A 19521-nucleotide genomic window follows, 5' to 3' on the forward strand; every position below is an offset into this window, starting at 1 on the left:
GGTACTGGGTTACAAGATCATTGTGACAACTTTCCACCCCGCAGAGGCTTTGGTGTGACTTGGTTCTGCTTATTTCCTAGTAAATATTGTTGGAAGTCCAGCTTCTCATCGCTCAGGTTTCCAGTATTTAGACGCTGCATCATCTCTGTTATCTTTGGTTTGCATTGTGGGTCAAGGGTTAACAAACATTTTGTTTTCCTCCAAGAGAATGTTCCCTCAGATTGACCTCTTAGTTGCGTTTCCCTGGTAACCTGGTAACAGTCAAACATCAAATGCGTTTCTAAGCAACGTTGCTTGTGAGGAAAAGGACCACTGATGGGTAACTGGCATCCGGCTGAGAAAAGAGGGGTGAAGGAGCGCTAGCGACTTGACGGGGCGGGGCCTCCCACTGGGGGCGGAGCCAGGCGATTCTGGGAATGCCCTTGACTAGCAGTGTTTCCAGACAAGACAGAATCGAAAAAAGAAAAGAAATCCAAGAAGAGAGAGGCAAGACGAAGAGGAGAAAATCTGTTTCCTGAGACACTGGCTGTGTCTGAATCATCTTCCAACATGATTCAAGCAACCTTGGCATGAAAAACCAGGTCAAATCTACATAAATTCATTGCCACGCCACTCCCACTATGATTATTCAGGAGGGGGAAAAAAGTGTTAGAGGTGATAATGATCCTGAAATAAGTTGAGGCACAAACACAAGCTTATAATAACACATCCTTTTGTCTTTTTCTGTGACAGGTGGAACCGGGAGTGTTTTGGCTGCAGACACAGGGATTCCAGCCCTGGGCCCTGTCCTATCACTGCCTTCCCCGAGCCTTGGCTTTCTGGGCCTTCTGCGTTTCTGTGGTATATGGTTACTCTCCCCAACAAGGTGGCAGCACAGCTCTCCTCCGCCTCCTTCGACTCTTGAGTTACTTATTCATTGGTATTGTTGTGCCTACCTGTTCAGCACAGAGGACCTGCTTGTTTCCTGCTTCTGTCCCAGCCAACACCACTTTCCCCAGTCAGGGGACAGTCAAGTCTATCTGTAAGCTATGTTTGTTCTTCTCCGAGAATTTATAATTTCCTTTGAAACAAATCCAGACAGTATGCTAAAATAGCACATTTTAATCAAACTAAGATTTTGAATGTGTCATCTGTTAACTAGACTTCTGCTTCTTTGCAAAGGGATCCCCGAAAACAATCTCTTCTTAAAATGAGTCCTTTTTCAAACAAGAAGTATGTCCATCTTCATCAGTATTTTAATTTTTAAGATTACAAAATGATGCACAACATTTGTAAAAAAGTCTAATAAGACAGAAACCTATATCCTAACATGGGAAGCCCCCCTTCACGGCCCTTACTCAATTTTGTCCCCCCCCCATCCTTTCCCCATCCCAGCTGCCAGGGGAAACCACTGTGAACAGTTTAGTGTGTGTCCATCAGACTCATCCATCTATATTCACATACACACACACACACACACACACACACACACACAGTGCAATCTTAAATTTCAGGGGAGTAAGTCTGCCCATTTTTGTTTTCACTTAACACACCCGCAGAGCTTTCCTTTCATTCTTGTAGACCCCGTCTCAGAATTCTATTACATGACTACACCATGATTAATGAAACAGATGTGCATTTAAGTAGCTTCTTTCTTTCCTGCTATGGTAAACAAGTTTCAGTGAAATTTCTTTCTGCACGAGGGGCAATATTCCTATGTGATTTATCCCTAGATGTAAAAGAGCCGTCAAGAGTCACCAAAAAGTACTGCGCAGTTGCCTTCCATAAAAAGGATACACCAGCATCCGCTCTCACACCAGGTGCAGGAGAATACCTGCGTTCTCGCATCCCCATCACGCCTGGATTTTCATCTAGCTTTTTAATACTGTGAGTATCAATGGATTAAAAAAAAAGATATTCTTTTCCATCTGTATTTTCCTGAATATGAGTGAAATCCAGCATCTTTTCAAATGTTTCCAGTCATTTGTATTTATTTGCCCATGAATTGCCTACACATTTTTTTACCCACTTTTTCCCACTGCCTTACTCAGAGTGGTTTATAGGAATGCTATAAATTATCCAGTGGCTAGCTACCCATTGTCAATTCTTTACGTGAAGGTATTTCTCCTGATCTATTGCATGCCACTTTGCTTATGATATTTTTTTTTTTTACTGAAGAGAAATTTACACTTTTTATGGAGTCAGATCAATAATTGATGGATTTGAGAGGTCTTGCCTAGCCCCAAGTTACAAAATAATTTTTCTATATTTTATTTCAATAGTTTGAGTGCTTTGCTTTTGATATCAAGACTCTTATTCCACCTGTTTGCCCTCTGTCCTATTTCCACTCTTTGTGTTTATTTACTGAATTGCAATTACTCAGAGTTTTGCTGGGAAGAATGACTCATTTCTGAAGTGCTTTCCACAAGTGTTTTAGGTTAAGGTATCTTTTGCTCTGGTTTCTGGAAATGGGATCTGTCTGCTTACTGATCTCTAGTCAGTTTTCACTGATTGTCCCTTTCTTTTTTCCTAGCCCTAGTATGCTTTTATTAACACTTTTGTATCTTCACTTTCATTTCAATGGAATTTTGGGAGGAAATTGGATATACATGCTTATGCTCATCTGCCACCTTGAATGGAAGTGTCTGTGTATATATGGTCTAAGAAACATTTTTATTATAAAATAAAAATATGCACATAATAGAAAATTTGAAAAATACAAAGAGACCCAAAGAAAAAAATAAAAATCAACTAAAATTCCACTATTCATCAATAAAAAAAAAATGTTACGATGTTGGCAAAATCACTACCAGGAGTTCTAATGCACATCAAGTTAGTTTTCATGGAAAAGTAGGGTCATATCATATATTTAATCCTATACTATGCTCTTTAAACTCATACTATGTGAGAAGTATTTTCCTATATCCTTGAAAAACAGGATTTTATTTTTAAAAAAGGGCTGTAGAGTATTTCATCTGCACATGTTTCTTAGAAATTAGTGATCAATTTATTGTTATTAATACACGCACTTCCAGGGAAAGTAAAACATTTCCATGATTCAATATAGTCAAAATCTCCTTTCCACCCCCTGATGCCCAGTGGCCTATTTCCCTTCCTGGAGTCAACAAATGATACCTGATTATTTTGTGAGGTTAAATCGCATTGGCAGAATCGGGCGAGACATTGCATAACCCTCCCAGCTCCCGAGACATAGTTGCTCTCCAGAAATGTGTCATTTACACCTCTGCCACATGAGGACATTCTCTCTCTCTTTTTTTTTTCTTTTTATAGCCACACCTGTGCTGTATGGAAGTTCCCAGGCTAGGGGTCGAATCGGAGCTACAGCTGCCAGCCTACGCCACAGGCACAGCAATGCGGGATCCTTAACCCACTGAGAGTAGTTAGTGAGGCCAGGGATCAAACTCACGTCCTCATGAATACTAGTCAGGTTGGTAACCTGCTGAGCCACCACAGGAACCCTGACATTCTCTTTTTTTAAATATGTGTCCATTTGGAAGGCAAGAAATGATGCCATATGCATTTTCTGACTAAGAATAAAGTTAGAGCAGTTTTTCACATGTTCATTAACCCATTTTACATCTACCATCTTCAATTGTCTGTTCCTAGCCTTTGCCCCAAAGATCCTTTAAAAGCCTTTTCTGAGGGAGTTCCATTGTGGCTCAGCAGTAACAGACCCAACTAGTATCCATGAGGACGCAGGTTTGATACCTGGCCTTGCTCAGTGGGTTAAGGATCCGGCATAGCTGTGAGCTGTGGTATAGGTCAAAGACTGGGCTTGGATCTGGAGTCTTTGTGGCTGTGGCCTAGGCTGGCAGCTGCAGCTCTGATTCAACCTCTAGCCTGGGAACTTCCATATGGCACAGGTATGGCCCTAAAAAGACCAAAAAAAAATTTTTTTTTAATTTAAAAAAATGAAAGTCCTTTCTTAGTGTTCAGGATGTCAGGTGGTCCACCTAGCATCCCCCACACCAAGTCAAAGTGAGGCCTTTTCCAAAAGCAGGGCCTCTAGCTATTGGAATGCATCAGCCATGGAGCATGACATTCATACCTTGTTTTAGTGAGATTTCTCAGAATGTTGGCAGCTCCTTTCTTGAACTTCTGACCAGAAAGAAGAGGGACAGCCCAGGATTTTCTCAGAGAGATCACGCAGATAGAGCTGGCGTTTTCCAACCCCCGCCCACATCTGAACTGCTGCAGGCCAGCTGTGTAACCCAGAGTCCCTCACCCAACTTTTCTGTGCCCTACTCCACTCTCGCTCCCGGCTGAGTCACCGCCACACCCCAACTTATTCTGTCTCCGATTGGGGAAGGCTCTTCCTGCCCAGCTACGGCTTCTCACCCAAGCTGGCTAGGTGCTCTCTTCCACGCACCGGCCGGGGCAGCTCCACCCAGGTCTGTATCACCTGCCTGTGACAAGGCCCCCACCCAGAGCTCTGCAGTTGCCCCCGTCATGCAGAGCTCTCCACAGCATGTTCTTGGGTGAGGACCGCTGACATGAAACCAATGCACACACCAGCCGCGCTCACCCTTGCACGGGGGCAGCTACTCTAGCCACTTTTCACAGCTCTGGCTGCCGTCGGAACATACCATGAGCTCCGAGGTTCTGAAAGGGCATTCAAGGCTGGCCCTTCTTCCTTCTTCTCCGGGCTTAGACAACCTACTTGCTCCTCTCCTGCCCTGGCCCAGATATGGATTGATTCACCACACTCTGCTCTGCACCTTCACCACTCCCGGGTGTCCTACTCAACCCTGGGTGCAGTTTTGCTGGGACTCCCCACTTTTCCTTCAGCACCCCACGATTTATTGCTATTTCTCCTCCTTATGCCACCCATCAAACTCCACCCTCAGTCATTCAGTGGTGACCTATGTTTATATTAAATGATTAGCATAAGTTATTATCTGATTTTTATCTTTCTTTCACCTGCAGTTCTTGCATTGCTGTGTCTTCTGGACCTTTGTACACAGAGGAGACATTGCATAAACACGGCTTGGACCAGAGGGCACTGCCAGCTTTCTTTCTTTCTTTTTTTTTTTTTTTTTTTAGTGAAGTGTAGTTAACTTACAATGATGTGTTGGTTTCAAGTGTATAGCAAGGCAATTCAGTTATACACACATACGCATATATACATATATATGTATATACACACATATATATTCTTTTTCAGATTCTTTTCAACTATAGGTTATTATAAGATATTGATATTATAAGATATAGTTCCCTGTGCTATATGAGGTCCTTGTATATATATATATATATATATATATATGTGTGTGTGTGTGTGTAATAAATTGCGTGTATCTCTTAATCCCAAAGTGCCTCCTCCTTTTTCTCTCTCACAAGGGTTCCCAACCTTGGCCTGTGCTTTGAAAACACCCCGGGAATTTTTTCACTGCCGATTCCAGGGCCTCCTGCCAACCCAGAAATTCCAGTGTGCAGCTTCTTGGGCAGAGCAATTTTTAAACATCTCTGGGTGATTCTTATGTGCTGCGGAACCGGGCGCCCGGATTCCCGTGCAAGAATTTCCAGTTACTTAATCTGGCCGCCTGAGGGAAAAAAAAAAAAAAAAAAGACGAGCGCGCTCACGTGGGGCGCGGGGCCCCTGGCGCCCCACCCCTGCTCGGGCGCGGCCCTCCGCCCACTGCCGGGATAAACTGAGGTAGAGAGTTGGTGGCGCGGTGCCCCTGGCAGACCAGGCTCGGCGGCAGCGAGGGCAGTGCATCTCTGGTGAGTCTCCCGAGTCTGGGCAGGGGGCTGGCAGACCTATGGGGGCCCTAAATTTTGCGATGCTGGCCCGCGGGGCGCTAACATTAACTCTGGGTGGGGGTGCTGAGCGGGCGTGGCCGGGAGTCGCAGCATCAGGGCGAGTCCCAAAGACCCCTGGGGGCAGGGTCCCCGGGGGCACCCACTCCTTCGGCGGCCAATGCGCCCCAGGTCCCTTAGGGAGTGAGCTGCTAGCCCCTGTCCCCATCCAGGAGCAGAGCGGGAGGCCTCCCTTACCAGCCCAAGCCCCCCCTCCACCCGCGCCCCCCAGAATGCCAGGAAGTTTCCAAGAAGCTAGGAAGCATCTGCCAAGACAGGGTTTGTTGTAGGCCTTGTATCATGCCAGCATGCAGGCAGTGGAGAACTGGAGTCTAGAACCCCTTCCATTGGGAGTTCCCATTGTGGCAAAGCGGAGGCCAATCTGACTAGTATCCATGAGTCAGACTGGACATCTTCTGCCCTCATCTCCTCCTCTCAGCTGGCCACCCCATTCAGCGAAGCCCCCTACCCGCAGCACAAGCTGCCCCTTCTCCTCTCATCCAGGAGGAAATAAGACCTTCCCTTCTTTCTCAGTTGTTAATAAAGCATGTTAAAAACAAGCGCATTCTCACTAAAGTGTGAGTGGCTGATAGGATGTACACATCAAGCCTTGTGAGTTTATCAAGGGGAGGCCTGTTATTCATTCAGCAAACCTATGGGGGTGCCTTCTGTGAGCAGCACTGTGAATATGAGAAGCATGGTAACATCATAAAGTACTTCCTGTGGCCAGCACTGTGGTCACCCACATACAGACATCCCACAAACCACCTGGCCACAGGACCAGTAGAGATGAGGAAACTGAAGCCAAGAAGGGCTCCATGGCCTACCCCAGGTGACACCCGAGCCTCAGCGTGATGATACTGAATCCATAACTGCTAGGGCACCAGGGAACTCCCAAAAATACCTGTCACGTGTAATGCTTAGCAGACATGCAGACGTGTGCCGAGCTTAGTGCTGTGCACACAAGGGGGCTGAGAGAAGCCCCTTTAGGTTATCTCCCCTTTCAAAGTTCAGAGCCTGCCAACAGGAGAGATGCTTATGCCACACGTCTCTGTTTCTTTCACTGTCACACACAATATGAGCTCCATGTCGCCAGCAGCTCAGAGGGAATGGACCTCTAGGCCCTGAGGCCAGTCTCTTTCCTTACAGGTGCAACCTGACCATGGCGCCCATCCTGGGCTTGGCCCAGGAACTGTTGGTCTTCTTAGGAAAATCAATTCTTGTTGTTGTGGAGTCTCTGGTTTTCACCTTCATCCCAGTGCCTCGGAAGAAGGTTGCCGGTGAAATCGTGCTCATAACGGGTGCAGGGAGTGGACTTGGAAGGCTCTTAGCCCTCAAATTTGCCCGCCTCGGCTCCGTGCTTGTCCTCTGGGACATCAACCAGGAGAGGAATGAGGAGACCCGCAAGATGGTTCAGGAAGCCGGGGTCGCAGGCGCTTACGCCTACACCTGTGACTGCAGCCAGAGGGAGGATGTGTACAGAGTGGCCAGTCAGGTAACCCCCGGGGTCACTGTGTTTTATGGGTAATAAGAGCTCGATGCCAGTGCCTTGACATCCATCACTTTCCTTGTGTTCCCTGTCCTGGGTTCTGGTTTACCCCTTCCATTAAAAAGTATACTGGGCTGTGGGCATCAGGTGTCGGAGTTCTCCCCGCATGCCCTACCTGGTGCCGAGCACCCTGAATGAATTACACCGTGATCCTGTGAAGTCAGACCTCTTACTACCCCCACTTCACAAAGAAGAAAACGGAGACTTAGGGCAGGTAAGTCGCTTACCTGAGAAACATGCCAATAACTAGCAGAGCCCTGGATGGGGCTTGAGTCTGTTGCCTTTAGAAGCAGCCCGCGTGCTGAGCAGGCTGACCCCCCCAAGACCATATAAGAGATGGGAGGTAGCACCCTTTTTATGGCCAAAGAAACTGAGAAATAAGGATATTGAGCAACCTGTTTGGGGTAATAGAACTAGCCCACGGCTAAGCCAGGGTGTGCACCCCTGTCTGGTGTGATTTTCAGTCCAGCAGTTTCCCCCACCCTCCCAACAGTGCCTTCTATCGAATGTGTATTGACCTCATGCTCTCTCTCTTTTATCTTTTTAGGACCACACCTGCAGCATATGGAGGTTCCCAGGCTAAGGGTCAAATCAGAACTGCAGCCACCGGCCTACGCCACAGCTACAGCAACACCAGATCCGAACGGCATCTGTGACCTACACCACAGCTCACAGCAACGCCAGATCCTTGACCCATTGAGCAAGGCCAGGGATTGAACCCACATCCTCATGGATACTACTCTTAACCCACTGAGCCACAACGGGAATGTGTATTTCCTAAGGAAATCAGAATATATTATTCAGATTTATTTATATCAGAACCTGGCTTTCCTGCAGGTTCTTGTTTTCATAGCAAGGATGCTCATAGCAAAATCCCTACTGATATGGGAGGCTGGTCATCCAGGGTTGAATGACGGCTGCCACCTTCTTAACATGAGAATAAATGGATGCCAAAAAGGACTAGTTAAAAACTAGAATCTGTTGCATCCTCCATAAAGGGTTCGCTCTTACAAAACAACACAATACCAACAAGCTTACTTTCATCCCATTTTATGGTGTTATCATCTGTTGATAATAATTACATGGATAGTTAAGTCACAGACAGTGAACCTCGAACCCTCTTCTCCATAATGGATCAGCGGCTGAGCACGTGATGCCTTTCCATGCTAATTTAAAAGGGAAAAAAGTAGACTTTGGAGCCATAAAATCCTTTTTTAAAAAAGATAACCATATATACGAAACATACTGGAAAGGAAGATTATTCACATGCAAATTCCTGTCGCAAATGCTTAGTCTAGTACCTTTAGGGTAAGATTCATAAAGATACAATTTTCTGTAGTGCAAAGATGCAAAAAATGGATAATAACACCCCTGCTTTGAAGTTCAAGTGCAAGGCTTCTCTTATCAAGTGTTATGAGGCCAAGCTGTATTCCCGTGAGAGGTGGCGGAGGAATGTGTGTCCCCCCTAGTTCTCTGAGACGTCCCTTCCCGCTTTGTCACCCCTGACTCTGACCTAGGACAGCAGCCCCTAGCGCCAGCGCTGCCTCCCAGCCCACACACAGCCCACCTGGCTGAGATTCTGCCCCAGGGAGGGCTCACTGCCTTGTTTCGAGCCCTGACTGCTGTTCCACTTGGAGTTGACTAAATATTTTAGCCACTCTCCTAGCAGACTTAGATTATTAGCTTATTTCTAGGGCTTTTATCTGAAGACTTCAATATAAAATGTGGTTGCCTTCCTCTCCAATGCATCCTGAATTTCCCCCGGCACTACAGATCTCACTGGCCAGTGGAGATCTAGCACATGTCACCCTGGATTTTGGGACCCAGACCTTCCGAACCGCGGAGGAGGAAGGTGGCACGGCCGCCTGGCTTCAGTAACACAGTCTGTGCCCAGCACACATGTGCACACATACACACGTGCACACACACAAGAATGCCCACACACGTGCACACACACAGAGATGTAAGTGGTGCTGCAACCAGGGCTTCCCTCCGATCGGGGGACAGATGAAGATTTGCTGTGTGATACAGATCACAGGAATGAAATTCAAAACACAAAGAGGAGCAAAGGCACAGCTCCACCCACTGCCATCAGGGCTGGTCAGTCTCATGGTCACCTCCGTGCAGAGCCTGGTTGACACGCTCAAGATCTGCTCTCAGGACCCAGCGCCAGTGGCCCTCCCAGAACTCTTATTTCTTAAATAAAATGTGTTAAGCACCTCCTCTGGCCAGTGTGACAGCAGCAGATAGGTCCCCTCTCATCCAAATTCTCCACAGATCTTATGCCTAAATGTTTCTGGTGGGAAGAGGAGACGCTAATGAAAACAGGACGGATGGATTCTGAGCCAGGCTGTGTGTTTGGAATAAGTCTGTAAATAGCATCCAGCCTCCATCCCTCCCAGCCCCACCCTCTCCCTCACACTTGCCAGACTGTGATTCACACGACAAGGCTATCATGTCTTAGGTCCCACTGCTGCTTAATTAAAATGATTAAAATGACACGCTGCTTGTACAGAGCATGGGATGAAGTTATTGATCACTGAGTCTAAGAAGATGGGACAGTGCGAGGTGGGAAGCGTCATCAGAAGGGGAGGTGGTAGTGAGGAGAAAGGCATGTGATGCAGGTCTCTGATGTGCCTTCAGCTCTGCAGAGGAAATAAATATACTTCATATTCAGAGTGCATTAACTCAGGCTAAGTTACGAGCCCAGGAAGAACATAAACCCTGGGGGGTGAATTTAGATCACTGATGCGGCACAGGCACACCTCGCTTTATTGTACATCCCAGACACGATATTTTTTTACAATTTGAAGGTTGTTTTTTTTTTTGGCTTTTTTTTTTTTTTTTTTAACAAATTTCAGGTGTGTGACAACCCTGCCTCGAACAAGTCTGTCACCACCATCCTTCCAACAGCATGGGCTCCTATGGTGCTCAGGGTCACATTTTGGTAATTTTCAGTCTTTCCATTGTTATAATGTTTGTTACGGTAACCTGTCATCCGTGGTCTTTGCCACAACTACCGTTCATTGAAGGCTTTGACGATGGGTAGCATTTTTCAGCAAAAAAAGTTTTAATTAAGGCTCATACATTGTTTTATTAGACACGATGCTACTGCACACTTAATCAACTACCATAGAGTGTAGGCATCCTTTTTATGCCCCCGGAAACCAAAAATCCGTGTGACACATTTTATTGTGGTATTAGCTTTACTGTGGAAGTCTGGACCCAAACCTGCGATGTCTCCAAGGGGAGCCTATGCTCATGGATGGTGCTGCTCTCGTTTTTCAATCAGGTTAAGAAAGAAGTTGGCGATGTTTCCATCCTGATCAACAATGCTGGAATTGTAACAGGCAGAAAGTTCCTCGACTGCCCAGACGAACTTATGGAAAAGTCTTTAGATGTGAATTTCAAAGCACATTTATGGGTAATTATTTCTTTCTTTTCCTCCTAAAGTGATTGTCATTTGGAAGCACCTTACTCTACTATTTTACGATAGCGTTAGTCTCTGAATAAGGCCCAGACGTCCCCACTTTGGACTTCTGGTTTACCGCATCGTCCTCTCTTAGAGATCCACCCTGGCTGACGCCTCCGGAGCCTCTGCTCAGGGCATCATGCGTTAAAAGGCACAGCCCTGACTTCCAGGGCCGTGTGCCTGCTTTCTGGTTGCATTTTCTAGCACCTGCAGAGACCAGTCACGTCTGCCTCCCCAGCCATGCTCAGGCCCTGGTTCCGCCCCTTGCTCACAGCCCCATCCCTGGGTGGGCTCTCTCGGTGGGGAGTGAGCATCTGCTGGAGAGTTCTGAGACAAGCCCCCCATCCTCCCCACCCCAGCCACATGGACTCCCGCTCAACTCTCCTGTGACAGCCTTCACGGCTCGTTTGGACTCTGCAGGCTTTCTCTCCCCTTGTTTCACCAAAAATAAAAGCGGAGCTGGTGCCATTCTTGCTGTTCTGTACAGTTTTCAGGAGAAATGTGGAAAGATTGAGCACTAAGGGACCTCAGCGTTTCTTCAAGAAAGACTGCTCGTGATCGCCATTGTCTTGTCACAAAGCCCCCCCCCTCCTTGGCGGGTGTGGGGTCAGGATGGGGGTCAGGATGCCGATGTCACTGCCGAGTCTCCAAGCCGGGGGGCTTTGTGTTCTTTCCCTGCCTCTCTTTGTCCCCACGTCCAACCTGGTCTCTGCTCTCTCTTCTTTCTCTCTCCCCTTCTAGTTGTTCCTGAGCTGCTTGGGTCCCCCGCCCCTGTCACTCCCTCACGTCCCTTCACTGTGTACACTCTTCCCAGGCAAGTTCACAAATGTCCCTGGAGCACCTGCACAAAGTAGCCTGGTGACCAAGCTCCAAGGGGCATGTCCCCACTGGTGACCATGCTCCCAAGGGGTGTGTCCCCATGGAGCAGTGAAGCCTCTTCACTAACCAGCAGAAGTAGAGATGACTTTAAAAACAAAGTGAGGAGTTCCTATCGTGGGGCAGCAGAAACGAGTCCGACTAGGAACCATGAGGTTGCGGGTTCAATCCCTGGCCTTGCTCAGTGGGTTAAGGATCCATTGTTGCCGTGAGCTGTGGTGTAGGTCACAGACACAGCTTGGATCCCACGTTGCTGTGGCTGTGGTGTAGGCTGGCAGCTGCAGCTCTACTTAGACCCCTAGCCTGGGAAACTCCATATGCCATGGATGTGGCCCTAAAAAGACAAAAGAAAAAAAGGGATATTTTTTAAACTGAAGCCAACAGCCACTGCCTGTGAACAATGTTCAGGAAAAGTTTGAAATTGAAATATAAGCCAAAAGGGGAAAAAGGCACTAAAAAACTAAATAATCATATCCTTGAGTGTTCTTATTGGTCTGTGGATTATGGCTGCCACAACTAAGATTTTCCTGAACTGCTTCAATTATTTTCTTAATACGGTGGTTTTAAAAGTTAAATATAGGCGTTCCCTTGTGGCATAGTGGGTTAAGGATCCTGCATTGTCACTGCAGTGGCTCAGGTTGCTGCTGTGGCTCGGGTTTGACCCCTGGCCCAGGAACTTCTGCACGCCACAGGTGTGGCCAAAAAAGAAAAATAAATAAATAAAAGTCAAATATGAGCAAAGTATAAGTCTGAATAAATCATTATTAATAATATTGGAGTTGACATCAGGAAAATACTGATTTAAGAGGTTAGACACGTTAAGATGGTTTTTTTCCCAGATATTTAAGTTTTAATATCCCAACACCTTCAGGTATTTTTTTTAACTTAAACAGTTTTTTTGTTTTTCAATCACAATGATCACATAAACATCTGAAAAAATATATGTAAACTGTGCTATACAACGTTAAACATTTGACTTGATCTTCATAGACTTACAAAGCCTTTCTCCCTGCAATGATTGCGAATGACCATGGACACTTGGTTTGCATTTCAAGCTCGGCTGGATTAATTGGAGTATATGGCCTGGCAGGTAAGAGAAATATTTCACAGTCATGAAATTTCATATACCCTTAACTTGAGTCATAGCTTTGAACAATCAGCACTGACCTGATGCACTAAGAATAAAGGAGACTAGAGTAAGACGTATATTTACGAGGTAGAGGCTGAGAAGGCCACAGGGCGGCAAAACCACCCAGTAGCCATACTTACATGAAGTTAAACTATGCACTTTGGACTCATTAGGGCTTATGCAATCCCTGGGGTTTAAAAAGGGGCGGGGGGGGGGAGATCTTACCAATAAATTTCTTACGCAAGTGACTAGCATAAGTCACCATCCCCAAACTCACCTGACACTGTTATCAGGACCATAAGGAGGACACTTCTGCCTTATTAAGTTTCCATTAAGTGAGCTCCCCTGGAGTTTGGAGTTTGGAGAAAATTTCTTCACCCCAAGAAACCTAAAATTAAGCCTCTTTGCTTTTCCATTGGTTGAGGACATGCAGAAAGTGGCTGTCGCCTCCATTTCTCTTGCAACAGACTTGGCATTAGCAGTGGGGAAGGGACAGAGACCCTCCAGGAAGATGGCCAACCGGGGAGCTGGCTCTAGGAGGAGCAAAGACCTGTCCACATCTCCCAGGGTGCCTGCTGAAGCAAATGTCCCACATATGGCCTCAGGCTCGCCCACCAGAACCCTCACTACAACGCCCAGATAGCAGACTAGCCTGCCGGCCACCTGGGCACTTACTTCCTAGTACTTTTGAGTCACCCAATGCCCTTTGGGGTTCACAACCCTAGTCTCGGCAAGTACGTCTCAGCCACATGGACGAGCTTTCAGAACCAGTCCCCCCAAATGTTATCAGTCTCCCCTTGTACCCTGAATTCTCTTCCTCTGTCCTTTTTAGAATTCACAGGGTGTATTGTCACCTCTCTCTCATATGTTTGAGAAATCACAGGTCTTGGAAGTGACACCAGTGTATTTACAGCTCCCATCAATCCTTTATTTGGACACAATGTCTCTTATCTTCACATGCAAGGTGCTTGCACTCCCTGCAGCATAAATAAGCCTTCTGAGTGCCCACATCATCAGAACCTCCCGGGGTGCCTCTTAGAATGCAGAGTTTCCTGATCCTGCTCACCCTAATCTCAGGGGACGAGGGGCTCAGGGAGCTGCATTTCTTCCAAATGACTCCCGTGGTCCTAGAAGTGGCTTGGGGCTCCTCCCCTTCCTGTCCCTTCTCCAGGCATCTTACCATCGTCTTGGGGGCAGGAGGTGCTGATAACCCCACATCTGGCATTTGTACCCTGGTTCTTGCCAGTTGGAGCAGCCACATCCCAATAGAGCAAGAAGTGAGCCTCTTCTCCCTTTCCCAACGGGTGGTGCAAAGGAAAAATAAGCCAACCTACAGCCTTTTCTCCTTGAGACCTTTCCACTCAGCAAACTGAATATTCAGGTGCTTACTTGAATTACTGAGTGTAATTAGGACAGAAAACTCAAAACCGCCACAGGTGCCACGTTCCATGCCCTTTGCATTTGAAGATACTTGTGAAGTTGAGGTTGAAAGTACAGAGTCCTTTGTTTTCCTTCTGCAAGTGGAGGGATTGGGGTTGGAAGAAACCTTGGTCTGAGTATCACAGCCCTCACCGAGCTCCACTGCCTCGACACCCGCTTCCCGGATTATTTTATTCCTTCTTTTGTGTCTTCCTGCCCCAGTTGGGTTGATGTCATTTGGGACAGGACTGGATGCACATCTTATGCCCCATGGAACAGCTGGCAGTGTCTGCCCAACACTAACATGGGAGCAAAGGCCGGCAGCGTGACCTCTGCTTCTCCTGGAGTCCACATGGTCATTGTCAGCTGACCTTGGGGTGACTGTGGTCTGTCCCCCTCTCTCCTCACCTCTTCCAGGCTGAGCAGACCAAGATCATACAAAATAAGAACTCTGAAATTGTTGTCCCACTCTCTGTGGGTGTTCGTGGTACAAGGAAGCCTTAACGAAGTGCCATTTAAAAACTTGACACTGGGAGTTCCCGTTGTGGCGCAGTGGAAACAATCCGACTAGGAACCATGAGGTTGCACATTCGATCCCTGGCCTTGCTAAGTGGGTTAGGGATCCAGCATTGCCATAAGCTATGGTGTAGGTCGCAGACACAGCTCGGGTCCCGAGTTGCTGTGACTGTGCTATAGGCCTGCAGCTGTAGCTCTGATTGGACCCCTAGCCTGGGAGCCTTCACATGCTGCAGGTGAGGCCCTAACAATCAAAAAAAAGGGGGGGGAGTTCCCGTGGTGGTGCAGTGGTTAACGAATCTGACTAGGAATCATGAGGTTGCGGGTTCGATCCCTGCCCTTGCTCAGTGGGTTAACGATCTGGCATTGCCGTGAGCTGTGGTGTAGGTCGCAGACGAGGCTCGGATCCCGCATTGCTGTGGCTCTGGCATAGCCTGGCAGCTACAGCTCCGATTAGACCCCTAGCCTGGGAACCTCCCATATGCCACAGGAGCAGCCCAAGAAATGGCAAAAAGACAAAAAAAAAAAAACAAAAAAAACAAAACAAAACTCGGCACCATATGGCAGCATCGTTTGTCTTTTTCAGATTATTGTGCGAGTAAATTTGCAGCCTTTGGATTTGCTGAAACTGTATTTTTTGAAACATTTGCCAGCAAACAAAAAGGGATCAAAACCACTATTGTGTGCCCATTTTTTATAAAAACTCAAATGTTTGAAGGTTGTACTTCCAGGTAAGCCTGTCCTTTGATTTCAAAGAAACAGATGATTAACCATTTATTTTGTTCTGTTTTCTGAAGTTGCTTCAAACTTTTTTTCCCAGCATTCAGCCTGATTTATCAAATGGTTGAGGATTTCTTTTCCCCTCAAATGTGTTAGTGTTTGCGATGCTGGCTTTCATGGGAGTGGTTTATCAAGGCCATTTCCAGCCCAGGCCCCTCCCCTCCCCTCCCCGCATGTCCATCACACCCCCTTTCTGCCGTCCGACTCCCCACCCTGCCCAGTCCCTGGTTCCACAGAGGGACCAGAAAGGACCAGTCTGTGCTCATGAGAGGACAGGCAGTTACTTTGTAATGATGTGCTTTACAGCGTTCGGACCGTTTGACAGGGTTTCGTACACGTGGGTCATGTAACATCAGCGTGTTATTAGAATCATCGTTTTCCATTGCAAGTCCTGCATATGTTATTACTCACCAGGTGGATAATAAGGAGAGGTATAGAACTAGATCAAATCTGGGAGGGAAAGAAGCAAAGAAACGATATCTGACAACTGTTGTATGTATTTGTAACAACTGCTTTTATTAATTTCTTATTTTTAAAAAAAAAAAACTCCTCAGGCTTTCTTATGTGTTACCAATTCTGGAACCAGAATATGCTGTCGAGAAGATAGTAGATGCCATCCTGAAAGAACAACTGTACCTGTACATGCCAAGGTTTATATACATCATGGTGTTTTTGAAAAGGTAACACCACCAGCTTCTGCCACTTCTGTAATGGGCCAAACCAACCAACGACTTACTCCAGATCCTATTGAGAGAGGTCACTTACAGAGTATCTGTGAGATGAATGCACTTTGACTCCTTGAGTGGGCCCATTTGTGGCACAATCTCAAATTTGCAGAGTTGCAGGGCCTCCAAAATGGGGTTGGTATAGAACTGCCACCCGGGAGGACCATGGGACTTGATTTTTCCAATGTTTTTGAGGAACTATAGAGGTTACACTTAGTGTTGTGGGCCTTTAGTTCTGGGCTCTGTGTGAGAGCCATCTCTGTGGGTCCTCCGTATGTTCTCTGAACAGGAGTTACATCCCATGCTCCTTCAAATAGTCATTCAACAAGCATTAGCGTGGCTGGTGGGCACCGTGCTCTGTGGTCAGCTGTCCCAGAATCTGGGTCCAGCAAAGGACAAGAGAGACAAGGGTCCCTGCTCTCGTGAAATCTCTCTTCTTGGAGGGCTCACAGAGGGACTAAACAAACTGAAATGGAAAGTAGAAGAAAGATCTGCTGGATGGTGGTAAGAGGGCGGGGCCTGGGGGGCTGCACACTGAGGGTTTAATCATCAGCACGGTCCTCTGGGAGGAAGTAACATTTGACCAGGGAGAAGCCACCTGGCGATCTTGGGTTCCCGCCAGAGGAGCAGCGAGCACAGGACTTTTCTTTTCTTTTTTAAAAATTGTTATTATGGTTGATTTACAATGTTGTGTCAATTTCTGCTGTACAGCAGAGAGACCCAGTCATACAAACATATACACACTCTTCTTCTCACATCATCTTCCATCATGTTCTATCACAAGTGCTTGGATAGAGTTCCCTGTGCTGTACAGCAGGACCTCATTGCTTCGCCTTTCTAAATGTCATAGTTTGCATCTACTATCCCCAAACCCCCAGGCCAGCTCCCTCCCCCCTCCTCCCCCTAGGCCACCACGTGTCTGCTCACCAGGTCCAGCACAAGGCTTTTCTTAACCCCACTGCTGGGTGGGTCTCAGGCCTGTTTTCTGTGCCTCTCCTCCCTCTGCAGCATAATTGGTCAGGATGGATGAGGGCAGAGAGCGCCAGGGTTGGGGGGGACAAGCTAGGGTGGGAAATAGACAGTTTTAGCTGGGTCTTGGGACAATTGCCTCTCACCTTCCCAGGGGTCCCAGAAAGAAAGATCAGTGCCCTCTTTTGGCAACGAAAGAAACTGAGGCTTGTGAGTTCAGTAATGTGCTTGAGATGGCGCGTGAGTGACAGAGCTGGGCGGCTAGCCAGGCTCACCAACTCCACGAGTCTTCGCTGCAGCTTTGGGACTGAATAAAGCATGGAGACAGGCAGAGACCCTGAGCCAGTGTCCTCCCACGTGGCGGACGAGCCCCGAGGGGCCGTGAGGCAGGAACCGTCAGGTGCGCATGTGGGATTGGATGCTCATGCGGCAAGTCAATGACTGCTTTTCCGCAGAGCTGATAAAGATGCTTTCAGGGACGATGATCAAGAACATTCACTCTTGTGTTCTCTTTAGTTTCTTGCCCCCCAAGCTGGGAATGCTTTTGGCTGAGTACGTGGGTGCCTTTAATTTCATGGATGGCTTCACGAACTCAAAGAAGAAGGACTGAAGACCAGCTCTGTGGCTGATGTCACCTGATACCCAGTGTCACAAAGTATCTATTTCAATGAAGAAAAGTCTTTGTCCTACAGACCTATCTGGAAACCACAAGTACCATTCTGAGGTTGCTGCCTGGACTAATATGTTCAACCAATGCCTTTAAAAATCATGTTGCTCTCTGCTTTTCTGTTGAGTTTTTTAAATAATAATAATAATAAAACAGCCTATTTTTTTCCTTTCTGCTGACAGCAGATGTGAAAGGGAGATGATCCGCTCTCTTCTGAATGGCCCTTCACTTTGGTCTTTGGGGAGGTGGCTCAGATGGGGGTGCCTATGCTTGAGCCTACCCTGGGGACAGGGGTGAGGGCTAAAGAGCCTGGCAAGGGTTGAGCCACAGTGCCCACTCTGGAGGACACAGGGCTCTGGATTCCCCATCACCTTGCTCTCGGCCTTGGCCTTATCCAAACTGCATCACCTCGTGTAGAAAGTTCAGCCTCGGAGTTCCCATCATGGCTCAGTGGTTAACGAATCCAACTAGGAACCATGAGGTTGTGGGTTCAATCCCTGGCCTTGCTCCGTGGGTTAAGGATCCGGCATTGCCATGAGTTGTGGTGTAGGTCACAGACTTGGCTTGGATCCCGCATTGTTGTGGCTGTGGTGTAGGCTGGTGGCTACAGCTCTGATTAGACCCCTAGCCTGGGAACCTCTATATGCCGCGGGAGTGGCCCTAGAAAAGGCAAAAAAAAAGGCAAAAAAAAAAAGAAAGTTCAGCCTCCCAGGTCCTTCTCTGCACAGTAGCCACCCAAACACTTACTTCTGCAGCCCTGGGGACCCACAGGTTAAGTGCCAACCCTGCTGAGGTTTCCCGGGCCTCTGTGTCACATTCCCTGGATGGCCTGAGTGGGCAGTAATCCTAGACCAGACTCTACATAGGATCACATTTATTTTTTCCTTTTGTCTTTTTAGGGCCAAACCTGCAGCACGTGGAAGTTCCCAGGCTAGGGGCCAAATAGGAGCTGCGGCTTCCAGCCTACACCACAGCTATGGCAACATGCATCTGCGACCTACACCACAGCTCACGGCAATGCTGGATCCTTAACCCACTGAGCGAGTCCAGGGATTGAACATGCATCTTCACAAATGCTATGTCAGTTCTTAACCTGCTGAGCTACAGCGGGGGTGCCAGGATCACATTTTGTTCCACGAGATCCAAGAAGGGCTGTGTCTTACCCTGAGGAAATGTCATTCTCCTGAGTCAGGTGGACCCTGTTAATCCTGAAATCATATTCAGATGGCTCATTTCAAGTGTTTAATTTAGTATTTCAAGTCGGGATTCTGGTGAGGTGTTTTTTTGTTTGTTTGTTTGTTTGTTTTGTTTTTTTCACAGAATGAGCAAAGTTATCCATCTGTATTTATCAGGGCCACCTTCCTTTCAGATCTTTTGTATTCTTACAGTTTAATCAGCTGGCCCACTGCTGTCATGCTTTGGAGATTAACTATCAAGAAAGATGAAGAGAAATATGTTAATTACCATATCCCTGGAGCTCCTTCCGGGGCTGGTGGGGGCACCTGCCTTGCAAGGGAGACAGCAGCCTTTGTCTCTTACCATCTTTTGTTGTGGGAAGAGGGGATGAGAAGTACCCAGGAAGGCCCTGTGAGAGTCAGAAGAAACATGAGTTTGAATATC

At 47.2% G+C, this 19521-nt stretch overlaps 2 protein-coding genes and 1 long non-coding RNA gene across 4 annotated transcripts; 2 read left to right on the forward strand and 1 right to left on the reverse strand.

The window, feature by feature from the left end:
- LOC106510085 lies at positions 33 to 4806 on the reverse strand. The gene is made up of 3 exons (XR_001308232.2): positions 4049 to 4806; positions 1777 to 1864; positions 33 to 152 (listed from the first exon to the last, which is right to left on the reverse strand). It is a non-coding gene; the product is annotated as an uncharacterized LOC106510085 (long non-coding RNA).
- Positions 145 to 5676, forward strand: LOC106510084. The gene is made up of 4 exons (XM_013996754.2): positions 145 to 581; positions 733 to 1021; positions 1713 to 1866; positions 5341 to 5676. The coding sequence occupies exons 1-4, from the start codon at positions 570 to 572 to the stop codon at positions 5648 to 5650; spliced, it is 765 nt and encodes a 254-aa protein (XP_013852208.1). The 5' UTR covers positions 145 to 569; the 3' UTR covers positions 5651 to 5676.
- On the forward strand, positions 5459 to 18098 carry SDR16C5 (short chain dehydrogenase/reductase family 16C, member 5). Of its 2 annotated transcripts, XM_013996752.2 has the most exons (7): positions 5459 to 5724; positions 6949 to 7294; positions 10641 to 10772; positions 12687 to 12786; positions 15347 to 15491; positions 16095 to 16220; positions 17751 to 18098. In XM_013996752.2, the coding sequence occupies exons 2-7, from the start codon at positions 6962 to 6964 to the stop codon at positions 17842 to 17844; spliced, it is 930 nt and encodes a 309-aa protein (XP_013852206.1). In that variant the 5' UTR covers positions 5459 to 5724; positions 6949 to 6961; the 3' UTR covers positions 17845 to 18098. The 2 variants fall into 2 exon arrangements, with proteins under 2 accessions (XP_013852206.1, NP_001182297.1); NM_001195368.1 differs by lacking the exon at positions 5459 to 5724 and having other exon boundaries at positions 6962 to 7294; positions 17751 to 17844.

Source organism: Sus scrofa, chromosome 4 (assembly GCF_000003025.6).
Source record: "Sus scrofa isolate TJ Tabasco breed Duroc chromosome 4, Sscrofa11.1, whole genome shotgun sequence".
Lineage (NCBI taxonomy): Eukaryota > Metazoa > Chordata > Mammalia > Artiodactyla > Suidae > Sus > Sus scrofa.